Raw genomic sequence first — 11,708 nt, 5'->3', positions numbered from 1 at the left:
CATTTAAGAGCATCAGACAATATTCACACACTGTTACTCTTAGCTGCTTCCTATAGGAAGGAAAACGATTAAGTAGGGGCATCATGCCGAGTCTTAGACCCTGTCTCACTCAGAGTCCAACAAGAAACACAATGCATCACTAGCACTGTATTGACCTTGAAGGTTCAATGAAGGAAGGGGAAGAGAATGCATGGCTTGTATGAGCACCCCTAAATCTCAGCAAAGGAGGAAAAGCTTATCTTCATCCTGGGAGCCTTCCCATCCCCTGCCTTTCCCTCCACCAGCATTTAGTTCCCCCCCACAGGCACTCTGTATTGGGTGTGGCCAATACAGCAAGAATAGAAGGCTTCATTAAGGAGCTCAGCTCATCAAAACATGTAAGTTTCTATGTTCATTTATAGTTTTCTCCATGCCCCACCCCAGGTTCGAGCCCAGTAGTAACACGTTGGCCAGATTCCACACTATTCCTGTCATTCTAAATTTCATTGAAGAGGTCCTATTTGGGTGTTCAAAAGCTAGTGTTGCTAATACTAAAAGTTCAATATCAAGCACAATTCAAAACGTGTGTCTTCCATGTTTAGCACTTGCTAAGCCAACCTGTGACTCTGGGGAGTGAGGCCTGCTTTTCATTTCCCCTCCCCTTTCCTTTTCTCTTCCAATTCTTTCCCTCCCTTCGGGGTCTGTTTAGAGCCCAGTGGTTCTCAACTGTGAATGTATATTGGAATCACCTGGAAGTTTTCAAAGTACCAATACCTGGGTCCACCCCCAGAGATCCTGATTTAATTGCTCTGGGGAGAAGCCTAGACATAAGGATCTTTAAAAGCCCATCAGGTGATTCTCAGTAGTATGAGAACCACTGCCATGGCCTTTAGAAATACTCACTGCCGAGAGAGCAGGAAGTGGGGAGCTGTTGTTCAAGGGACTGGTCATGGGAGGGAACCTGGGCTGATTCCCTCTGGTCCTTTCTGATGCTGGCCACTGCTGATGGGAAGAGTGCCTACAGCTATATTGTTTCTCGAGAAGGGTGGGGGTGGGGTATCAGCTTACTCCCAGGTCTGCCCCCCATGCTGAGCCCCTCCTAGGTATAGTCCTCCTAACCCCTTTTCTGGGATGGGCATCAAATTACTTGACTCCTACCCTCACCACAATTCTCTTCCACATAAACCAATTTTCTTTAGCACACTTTAGGGGCCACGGAGAACCGGAATGATATGGGGTGCCCCTAACTTCTCGTATACACTAGTGATAATGATAACAAGAATACATAGCACCATTTATTCAACACCTGAATCTGTGCCAAGAATTGTACTAGTTACTTTATATGTGTTTTCTTATTTAAGTATCACACAATCCTGCCAAGAGTTGTGAATCTCCATTTTATAAATGAGAAAATTAAGAATCAGAGAACTTTTACAGCTTACCCAGCATCACACAGTAAGAGAACAGGGCAAGTTTGAAATTCAGATCTGACTCCAAAGTAACAGCCTTTTAATCCTTCTATTTTATTCAGAACTCAGTTCCTTTTCTGGTGTTAACCATTTAATGTGTTACCTCCCTTAAACAATGCAGCTAACACTCTACTGAGGACGTTGGGCGCCATAATCAAAGCCGGGAGTGATGGTGGAGATTTCCGGTGGAGACGGGCAGGCAGATGGAGGAGAACTGCTTTCCTTCTAACCCCACCCCACACACCAATGTAGGCAGTGCTTATGGTCAGAAACACTCTCTGAATTTGGTACTACTAGAAAAATCCAGATTTTGTGCAGATCACAGGTCTACCCACTCACCAGTGGCGTGTCTCGACTTTCTGTCCCCAGGGATCCACTAATCATTTACAGCATGTTGACAGATGTTTTAACCAGGGATCAAGGTGACTCCCTGATTACACAACAGAAATGTATAAAGACTTTGTTTAATCAATTGTGTGTGTGTGTTTATGTGTTTTATTTTTTTTTCCAAAAGATTTTATTTATTTATTTGACAGAGAGAGAGAGAGAGATCACAAGCAGGCAGACAGTCAGGCAGAGGGAGAGGGAGAAGCAGGCTCCCCGCTGAGCACAGAGCCCGATGTGAGGCTCGATCCCAGGACCCTGGGATCATGACCTGAGCCGAAGGCAGATGCCCAACCATCTGAGCCACCCAGGCATCCCTGTTTATGTGTTTTAGAAAGCCTTTATAAAATTCTCTGCTGTGATAAAACTATAGCAAGCGTTGGTGTTCACATTTTAACGAGATGAGCGCCTTCAGAGCCGCACTGCTCCTCATCCCTTTAATTGCGATGCAGAACTCCGGCGCTGTGAGTCCCTCACACTGCAACGCTACTGAGCCCTTTGCTGGGAAAGTGCTAGACCAGCTCAATAAGGGACGGAGGCAGGGCTACCTTTTCCAGTTGCTGCGGGTCGCTGATGCCCATGTGGACAAAGCGGTGAGGAATCGGCAGGGCTGAGCTGGGAGACCAGGAGCCAGGGGAGGGGGACGAGGGGCGGGGGAGTGATTCTGGCCCCAAAGCTTACTGCTATGCAGGATGGAGTGGCCTTGGCTAGGGTTTCCCGTTCAGTTTCTGCTGCTGATTTACACTGTTCTTTTTTCCTTCAAACTGACATTTGCTATTTGTATATCCTTTATTATGAGTCAATCTCTAAGTACTTAGAAGCAGTTATGCCGAGCCAAGTCAAATGGTAAGTACGGTAAGAGAAGACTTAGAGTAAGCTGTGGGCAGGGCCTCAAGGAAAGAATCATTGGCTCACAGACACACACAGGCAAACTGGGTAAAATAGGACACATTCCCGTAGCCAAGTGAGTGGTATAGATGCTGAAGCAATCTAAGGAAAGGATGTCTATTAAAATTGGATGGGAGAAAGATGTGGGTAGGGAATCAGGAAGGAGGGTACCAGGGAGTAATTGCACATAAGCAGAGGGGTGGGGGGGGGTTCCAGAAGTTTTATGTGGGCTTTGGAGCTATCAGGTTGGAAGAGAAACTAGGCTTATCTTGAAGCAAAGAGAGCCTACTGCTTTCACTTAATAATAAGATTATATGCTCATTTGGAGTAGACTTGAAGGCTTGATAGAGATTATGGAAGAAGGCTTCCCTCCCTGCCCCACCCCCAAAATAACCTACCCTTTGGTAGAACCGCCAAAATCAAGGAGGCCAGACCATGGAGCGCCATAGAAGACACGCAGAGGAATTTCTACTTGTTACAAGTATTAGAGACGGAGGCACTACATGTTGCAGAGAGCAAGACGGATGGCAGGAATTTAGGATTCAACCAGCAATTTAGTGACCGTTAGTCCCATTTCAGGTTCTCTGCCACATGTGTAGGGCACGGGATGGCTTGGCACAGTGCTACCTCCGAGCGGTGCTAGGAGGGTATGTGGGTGGGTAAGGCAGGGGCACAATGTGCCTGGGGAGATGGAGGCAGGTGACATGAACTAGGAAGCTATTTCATGGGTTCAGGAGGGAGGAGATGAGGACCAGCCCCAGGCAGTGGGAATTAGAGCAGGGAGAATGAAGAAAAGACACGAGACATTTCAAAGAAAGACCATGGCGGGCCTGGCGCCTGGATAGTAAAAGCAAAGGAACAAAATCAAAGTTGATCTCCTGGTTCTAAGCCAGAGACTAAAGCAATCAATAATTAATGATGCCTCCGACAAAAGGCAAGGGAAGTTGAGAGAGGGAGCTGGTTTGTAGGAGAAGAAAGTGGTTTCAGCTTTGGGCAAGTTGAAATCAAGGCAAGCAATCCGAGTTCAGGAATAGAGTTGGGTGAGAGGACATAACTGCACATACAGATTGGAAGCTGTCATCACTTATAATTCTGGGCTTGCACCTTCAACACCTCCACCCAAACCCACACTGCTATTTAGTGGTTGCTTTTTAAAGCTTGTGGGCAGAAGCAACATCATGACCAGTTAAAAAGAACATTTGGAAGTAACTTTTTGAAGCTATTTATTCAGAATAAGTAGATCAAATGACACAAAGGTAGGACATCTGTGATGATTTGGAGAGGAGCAGGAATTCTGTTTCAGAAATAAAGAGACTGCTTTTATTGAAAAAGCACTGGGCTCCCACATGCTATTCACCTGTTGCTCTTTTGGCATTCCTCAGGAATCTGTGGCTGTCTATTACTTAGTCTTGGATGTGAAAGAATCCGACTGTTCAGTCCTATCAGGGAAACACTGGGATGACTGTGAGCCCACTCTTTCTAAACGTGTATCTGATATAGTAAGTAAGCAAGGTACCATTCTCCTTCTTCTATCGTTCCTGACCGCTGTCTGCTCTGCTTACTCAGGGTGGCCGCATGCCTGTGCTAACACAATGAGAAAGGAAGAGCAGATTCTACCTCTTGACCCATGAAGACTATGTTGACCTTGAGGAATAGTCTCTTGAGAGCCATACCTGGGATCCTGGTTCAAGATGAGTCAGTGGGGATTGCGGTTCCATGGGATAACATGCCCAGCTGTGAGCCCCTGGGCAAATCACCTGAAGTTGCTAGACTTTGGCCTCCTCCACTGTAAGATAAGAGGAGGGGTTTAGAGTAGCTGGACTTCTAAGGTCTACTCTAGGGATCTAGGAACCTCTGAACTTGTGAGTGTGTCCTATAAAGACCAGCCCCATAGGCAGGAATAGCCAAAGCGATTTACTGCAGTGATCTTGAGGAATAGGGTCTTGTTTTACACATTGCTCGTGGGCACTCAGACGCCAGATTCTCCAGCATGGGAAGAGAACACAGAGATGACTAAGCATATACATAAGATTTCACTTCTAGAAAATAAGATGTTGACATACCTAGGACTTCCGGCACTTTTTCCCCTTGAAAATGTTTGGGATATGGTCATGATCTTTTTAAACCATTTCTCCCTGGTTCTCATGAGGGTTTTGGATGTCTACAGCGTCCAGCTCACAGAAACAGACTAAGAAAATAGAGGTGGTGAAAGAGGATTTGGTGAGAGAAAACAAAGATGAATTCTCAATGGATAGTAGGAGTAGGTCACATCACTTTTTGTCCCCTCACATTCAACCTGAGGAAAGCAGTTTGCAATGACATGAACCCTTTTCTCTTACAGGTGATCGGACAGTGTAAGGTAATAGCAACACAATGTTTGAATGACTCTCAGCATTTCCGAGTGAATGACTATAACTGCACCACAAGTTCTGGTATGGTCATCTGTGAAAATGCTAATTCTAGATTAATATTGTGGTATTCATCATATAATGCCAAGATGTACATATCAGAAATGGCCTCTGCCTTCATGGACTCAATTATTATTTGCGCTCTTCAGAGGAAAAGGGAGAGGGTTTTCTTCTGTTACTAGTATGCCTTCTCTTAAAGAAATTCAACATACAAGAATAGAAATCTATGAGAGGTGGGACAGTGTCATTGTAGAGAACATAGGCTCTGAGGTCAGATTTGAGTTTGAATCCCAGCTTCCTCACTTATTAGTTGTATCGTCTTGAGGGCAAGTTACTTAACCTCTTTAAGCTTTCCTCCTTTGTAAAATAAGGATAATAATAGTATTAGCCTTCTGGATCCTTCTTAGAATTAAGTAAGATGCTCTACATAGTGCACTTTGCAGAATACTCAGCACTCAATTATTGATTTCAACATCTAAAAGTTATGTATTATGGTAGAGTTCACAAAGCGGTTACATAGATTATCCCATTTCATCTTACAACAAGACCATATGAGGTAAAGATTATGATACTTTCTATTTTAGAGATAAAATAACTGAGGCTCCAAGAGGTTCAATGCCTTGGCCTTGAGAACACAGCCAAAATGTGAAAGACATGATCCTATTTCACCAGTGTTGACTCTAAATGCCATGCTCTTTTTATTTTTTCCAAAAGAATTATCACAGAATTCCTTTAAAAATTGTCCATTTCAACATGATTCAGTATACGACAAGTTAATAGCCAAGCAACTCCTTCAAGAAGTCACCTTGAAGAAAGGTTGACCTGTATCTTCTCTCTCTGGGCAAAACTCTGTTAATGATGCCCCTCCCTCCTTGGAGAGACAGGAGGAGTTTAGTGAAGTATTAACACTTTGTGAGTGACGGGAGGGGTGTCTCAATGGGGTCACAACAGAGACTTAAGCATCAGAAGGATCTGGGTTTAAGTTTAGCTCTGCTGCTGACTGGCCGATTTGATCTCAAACAAATCACTTAGCTTCTCCAACCCTCAATTTGCCCATCTGTAAAATGGAAGCTCTGGTTACTCTTGCCACCATGCTTATGTATATTAAATCCCGGCATTGACATTGCTGTTTCCAAACTGGTACTGCAAAATTTCCATCTTCTTTCTCCAGTCTCTTCGGCACTGGCCAGTACCAAAGACAGCCCCCTACTCTTCGACTTCTTAGAAGAGCCTGAGCTTTACAGAAAACTAGCCGACAAAGCCCTTGAGAAGTACCAACAAGAGAATGGAGATTTTGCCTCTTTCAGAGTGGACCACGTGGAAAGAGTTGTCAGAAGGGTGAGTCTCTACTCACGTCAGCTAGCGTCTGAGGGCCCAGCTCCAACCTGGCAGGTCCAGACTCAGTGGCACTGGCCCTCTCCCCCGGCCTCACATGTCCAGCTCCTTTCTACCTGAGGGCCCTCTTGCAGCCTCAATAGAAAGGCAAGAGATACCAAAGAAACTGTTTTCCTGCAGTTTTTATTTTTTGGAGTTGTGGGGAGTAGAAATATCTACTGAAGAGGAGGGAAAACTCAGACAGGAAAGACGGAAAGACAGAAGAGCATATTAGGGTTTTGTGAGTCATTAAAAATCATCCCATCCTAACCTCCTTGTATGATGATGGGAAACTGAGGCACAGAGAAACCATCTCGGCACACCCAGTGGTGTGGCTGGGGCAAGACAGCTCCCCTGCCTTCCAGTCCAGTGGCCCAAGTGCCTCCCACCCAGAGGTGTCTTATAAAGCAGCTCTTTGATATCTATCTTGCATTTTGAAAATGCCAAGTTAAATTACGGTGTGTACAAGTCATGGAATGAATACGGCACAATTACTAGAGAGAATATGCACGGGGAAGAGTTCCTAAGGGGAAAAGCAGGTTAGAGAACGATACTTAGACTCTGAGCCCATTTATGTAAATTAGATATGTGTGTATATGGGCAACATATTTAGGGAAAGGTTAGGAGAAACACATCAGATACGTGGTAGTGGTACCTCTGGGAAGAAGAGATCGGGTGCAGGAAGGGTGAGTTTTCACACTGTGCTTGGTTATGTCTATATTATTTGACCTTTTCAATGAAATAGTATTTACCTTATCACTTACGTGATGAATTTTTAAAAGGCAGCGGCCATAAGAGAAAGGGCACATATTGGTGCTTTTGAATCCCCGTGGTGCTTTACAGTCTACTGGGTAGTAGGTATCTACTGCCTTTTTCTTTTTTTAACTTTTTATGTCCCTGAAACTGCTTTGATCCAATTTGTTCTAGAGAGGAGAGGAAAGAACCAACTACTATGTGGACTTCTCCGTGAGGAACTGTTCCAGGAGATGCCATTTTCCCAGGCACCCTTATGTGAGTATAATAAACGTCTCGGAAATACCAGGTAACGTTTAGAGACCGCCCCCCATGTGTCAGGCACCCTTCCAAGTGCTGTACACATACATTATTAACCCCACCACCACCCTGTGAGGAAGATATTATTTTTATCTCTCTTAGAGATGGAGAAACCAAGGCACAGGGAAGTTAAATGAATCATAAGAGTACGATTTTATAATAGGCGCAATAAATACCTAAACTTAACACTGAGATTTTTTTGAACCCACTAGGGTTAAAGACTTAGCTAAAACTAACAACTGGCTTGCGTTAAGAGCCTACACCCTGGGTGCCTTTGTTCACTACATCTCATTTACTCTTCACGGTGACCCCATGTGACAAATACGGAGTAACTGAGGATCAGCAGAGCGTTTTGCCCAATGTTCATAACCAAGCTGAGATTAGAATCCGGTTCTCCTAATGCTTAGTCCAGTAGGATTTTCCCCCTAATCACTTATTAATTGATACTCATGTATCTGTAGAAAGATTTTATTAATAAAACTCAGCATTTGTAGGGTGACTTAGAGTTTACAAAACATCTCCACGTATATTCTTGCCTTGTTGGATCCCTGTGACAACCGTGCTGAGGAGAAGCAAATGTCTGCCTCCATTTCCAGGGGACAGAAGGGCCCAGAAGTTTAACCACTTGCCTAAGGGCACTTGGCACTTAACTAGAAAGTGTTACGACATCGGATTTTAACAGTGGCCTTCTGATTTCAAGTTCAGGATAACAACACATTCTCGAGAGCCAGAAGAGAGGAAGCATTCATTAGTTCCTTTTCTGGCTGGTCATTGTTCCTACCTGAAGCAGTTCTAGAACCCTGCTTAGTGGCCACCAGAAAAGCTACCTCCCTCTCCCCTTCCCTTCTTCAACAAATCCTTAACAACTCAGTGCAGACACATAGCACCTGGAGAAGGAGTCTCAGTGCTGAGTGTTTTTGCAGCATTATCTCATTTAACTCAGCCCTCCCACAACCTGAAGGTAATTAGAAATTTCCTGTAACTTGCCTAAACTCACACAACTAGTAAATGGTGAAGGCAGAATTCACAGAGCTCTGTCTGACTCCAAAACTGTTCTCAGAATCTCAGTGCTTAACTGTTGCTTCTGGAAAAGCATTGTCTTCTTGTCCTAGTCTGACTTTGACAGCTGGGTGTAGGAGCCTCTGCGGCATAGGGATGCCAGCCAGTCATATCCCCTGTACTTGAGGTAGGGCCCTAAGTCACTTTGACAGGGTCCAGCAAACCCATTTTCATACCGGTTTCCTCCTTTCCAGCACTTTCCTTCAAGGGTCTGGGTAAAGTTGTACAAATCCCTCTTCTGCACCACTCTTCATTCTCTCTAGGCACAGGAAACTTGGGTCTTCCATGCAGAAGGGTTGGATGAAAGGCAAGGTGTCAGTGATGTGGTATTTCTCATGACCCCCCATGGGGTGACCCCTGGTGGTGACCCCTCATGGAAGAGAACCACAGCAACTTAAAGTGAACCACTTTGGAAACTGCACTTTCCCCAAGTATTGGCTGGGAAAGATCGTTAAATAACTAGCAGAGATATTTGACAATATCACCCTGATTTTTCTAAAGCTCATCTTCTTTCCCAAATGTATAAAAGTTTACAACTCTAGCTGTGCACATTCATACCACCTACACACACACACACACACACACACACACCCATACACCCATACATACACACACTAACAGGCTTCTCTCTTCTTTATAGGTCTTTGGATTCTGCAGAGCAGATTTGTCCTATGATGTAGGAGTCTCTGACTTGGAAACCCCAGAAGACATTGCCATAAACTGTGAAGTCTTCAATTTTGAGGTGGGTTGCTTAAGTAGTCTTTGTTATGAGCAGTGCCAGACTAAGAGATATTTTCATACACATAGTGTATTTTGTTCTTATAGCTCTGGGGGTGGTGGGGAGATAGAGAGGCAGAGAGATGAGAGGAGGCTGAAAAGAAATACAGAGAGAAGAGGCCCCTGGGGAACGAATGGGGTGCAATTGCTGATATGATACAAAAAGTATAAACAAATTCCAAGTGGGGAGACGTAAGATTTGTAAAGTAAAATCAACTGATTCAATCAACCTTTAATGAATTTGAAAATGGTCCTTGTAGCCAAGGCTCCAGTCCTGAGACTCAATTCCTAGCTTTTATTATTAAGCATAGAACCTAAGGGGAATGAATTAACCTCAAACACATTATATAAAGGTACACAAAATAAGGCACAAAGCAATATTTCACATCTGTCCCAGAAAGCTTTGTTCTGTACCAAGATATTCATCACAGTATTTTTCATGTCAGCAAAAACTGAAAATAATCCAAATGTCTATGTGCCAAACCATAAAACAAAGAGGGGGAGGGGCAAGGCAGGTTTATCACCATGAACATGGCTCCACAGATTTTTTTTTTTTTTTAATTAAAATCTGAACAAGAAGGAGAGTGAAGAGATGAAGTGCTCATCCTTTAGGAGTAAGAGATGATTATACCATAAAGCCTCAGAACTCTGTTGAAGATATAAATTATAAGGCACTAGTTTTCCAAATGTTGGTCTACAGATAAGTACCATTCTACAATATAATTTCACCATTTTATGTTGAAATGAGAAAAGTAGGGATAAGTAAAGTTTTTCATAATACAACATTTATTGCATCTAAAGAACCACGCTTTACTCTGAGATATCTTTCTGACTCTTGTATTATCAAAATATTGTTCCGATTGTGAAATAATGATGGTGGCAGATGATAGTTTTTGTATTTAATTTTATTTTTTTAAGATTTATTTATTTAAAGAGAGAGCACACACAAGCAGGGCAAGTGCAGAAGGAGAGGAAGAGAGAGGATACTAAACAGATGCCCTGCTGAGTGTGGAGACTGATGCAGGGCTTAATCTCACAACCCTGAGATCATGACATGAGCCGAAACAATGACCAGACGCTTAACTGACTGAGCCACCCAGGCGCCCCACTATTTGCATTTTAAATGTCAATTTGGCTGGGTAAAAGTTTGAGAGCCCTTTTTTGCTATCCTATTTTTAAAATTGATTTGTAGAATCCAAAAGTCTGGAAGCCATTGGTCTAAATTGAGTTGCACATCTAACTTCTTTTGTGTTATATAATAATATTCACTTTTCTGTATCCTTTACCAGGAATGTAGAAACATTAGTGGTGTACCACACCATTTTGGCCATCCCCACCGCTCTGGTAGGCGTGAGCATTCTCTTGCTGGCAAGCCTCCATTTAAGCCTGATGAATTTAGAGATCACCATCATCCCCACAAACCACATAAATTTGAATGCCCACCTCTTCTAGAAGACAGACCACCATTTCAGGCAGGAGCTCCTCCTGTATTGCCCCCTCTAGGGTCAAGATGTCATCACCCCCATTTTGGCACCAGTGGGACCCATGGACACCCTCATAATCATAGTTCCAGTGAGCACCATCCCCATAGACCCCCTCATCATGGATCCCCTCATCATGGACCCCATCCTCAAGAACCCCCTCCTCACGGGCCCCCTTCTCATGGACCCCCTCCTCATGGGCATCATCACCATGGCCACCATCCCCATGGCCACCGTCCCCATAGGCATCATCCCCATGGACACCATCCCCACAGACACCATCCCCATGGCCATGTTTTCTTTGACCATGGGCCTTGTGACTCACCACCCCATAGCCAGGGTCCCGAAGATCACCATCGCCGGGGACATGGCCCACCATCTAGGTACTCAAAAGTAAGAGGTCCAGGTAAAAGACCCTTTCCCTTCCACTGGAGACAAATCGGATATGTTTACCAGCTCCCTCCACTAAAGGAAGGTGAAGTTCTTCCTTTTCCTGAAACCAATTTTCCCAGCTTCTCATTGCCACGCGACAACAATCCTCTAAAGCCAGAAATTCAGCCCTTCCCTCAATCAGTTTCTGAATCATGCCCAGGGACATTTAAGAGTGAGTTTTCACATGTCTTGAAGTTTTTTGCATACTTGCTTCCAAAATAAAATCTGATTTCCTTGATGGGGTAAAATTAATATTCTGACTTAAACCATAAATAAAATATGATCAATAATGAATACAAAATTCATGTATTTTTATCTTACTTTCATATTCAGGGTAGGGCAAATGTGGGTGGGGGAGGAGATGGCATGAGAAGAGAGAGACAAATGGAAAGGAGAGGAAAGAC

General features: G+C 43.9%; 1 protein-coding gene across 1 annotated transcript; it reads left to right on the top strand.

The window, feature by feature from the left end:
* The first annotated feature begins 1,987 nt into the window (after nt 1-1,987).
* HRG (histidine rich glycoprotein) lies at nt 1,988-11,542 on the top strand. Its single transcript, XM_036066676.2, has 7 exons — nt 1,988-2,425; nt 4,103-4,219; nt 5,062-5,152; nt 6,300-6,466; nt 7,430-7,513; nt 9,255-9,356; nt 10,681-11,542. Exons 1-7 carry the CDS (start codon nt 2,234-2,236, stop codon nt 11,524-11,526), a joined length of 1,599 nt encoding a protein of 532 aa, XP_035922569.1. The 5' UTR covers nt 1,988-2,233; the 3' UTR covers nt 11,527-11,542.
* Nucleotides 11,543-11,708: the final 166 nt, after the last annotated feature.

The sequence above is a fragment of the Halichoerus grypus genome, chromosome 1, assembly GCF_964656455.1.
Source record: "Halichoerus grypus chromosome 1, mHalGry1.hap1.1, whole genome shotgun sequence".
Classification (NCBI taxonomy): domain Eukaryota; kingdom Metazoa; phylum Chordata; class Mammalia; order Carnivora; family Phocidae; genus Halichoerus; species Halichoerus grypus.
The sequence above is the reverse complement of the archived record's forward strand: the minus strand, read 5'-3'. Positions and strand labels throughout refer to the sequence as shown.

What these genes read in the sequence shown, in the direction of transcription:
- HRG (XM_036066676.2), top strand. Translation starts at nt 2,234, where the DNA reads ATGAGCGCCTTCAGAGCCGCACTGCTCCTCATCCCTTTAATTGCGATG. An exon ending in TAACTGCACCACAAGTTCTG is followed by an intron (nt 5,153 to 6,299) that starts GTATGGTCATCT and finishes TTCTTTCTCCAG; the next exon opens with TCTCTTCGGCACTGGCCAGT. An exon ending in TGGAAAGAGTTGTCAGAAGG is followed by an intron (nt 6,467 to 7,429) that starts GTGAGTCTCTAC and finishes AATTTGTTCTAG; the next exon opens with AGAGGAGAGGAAAGAACCAA.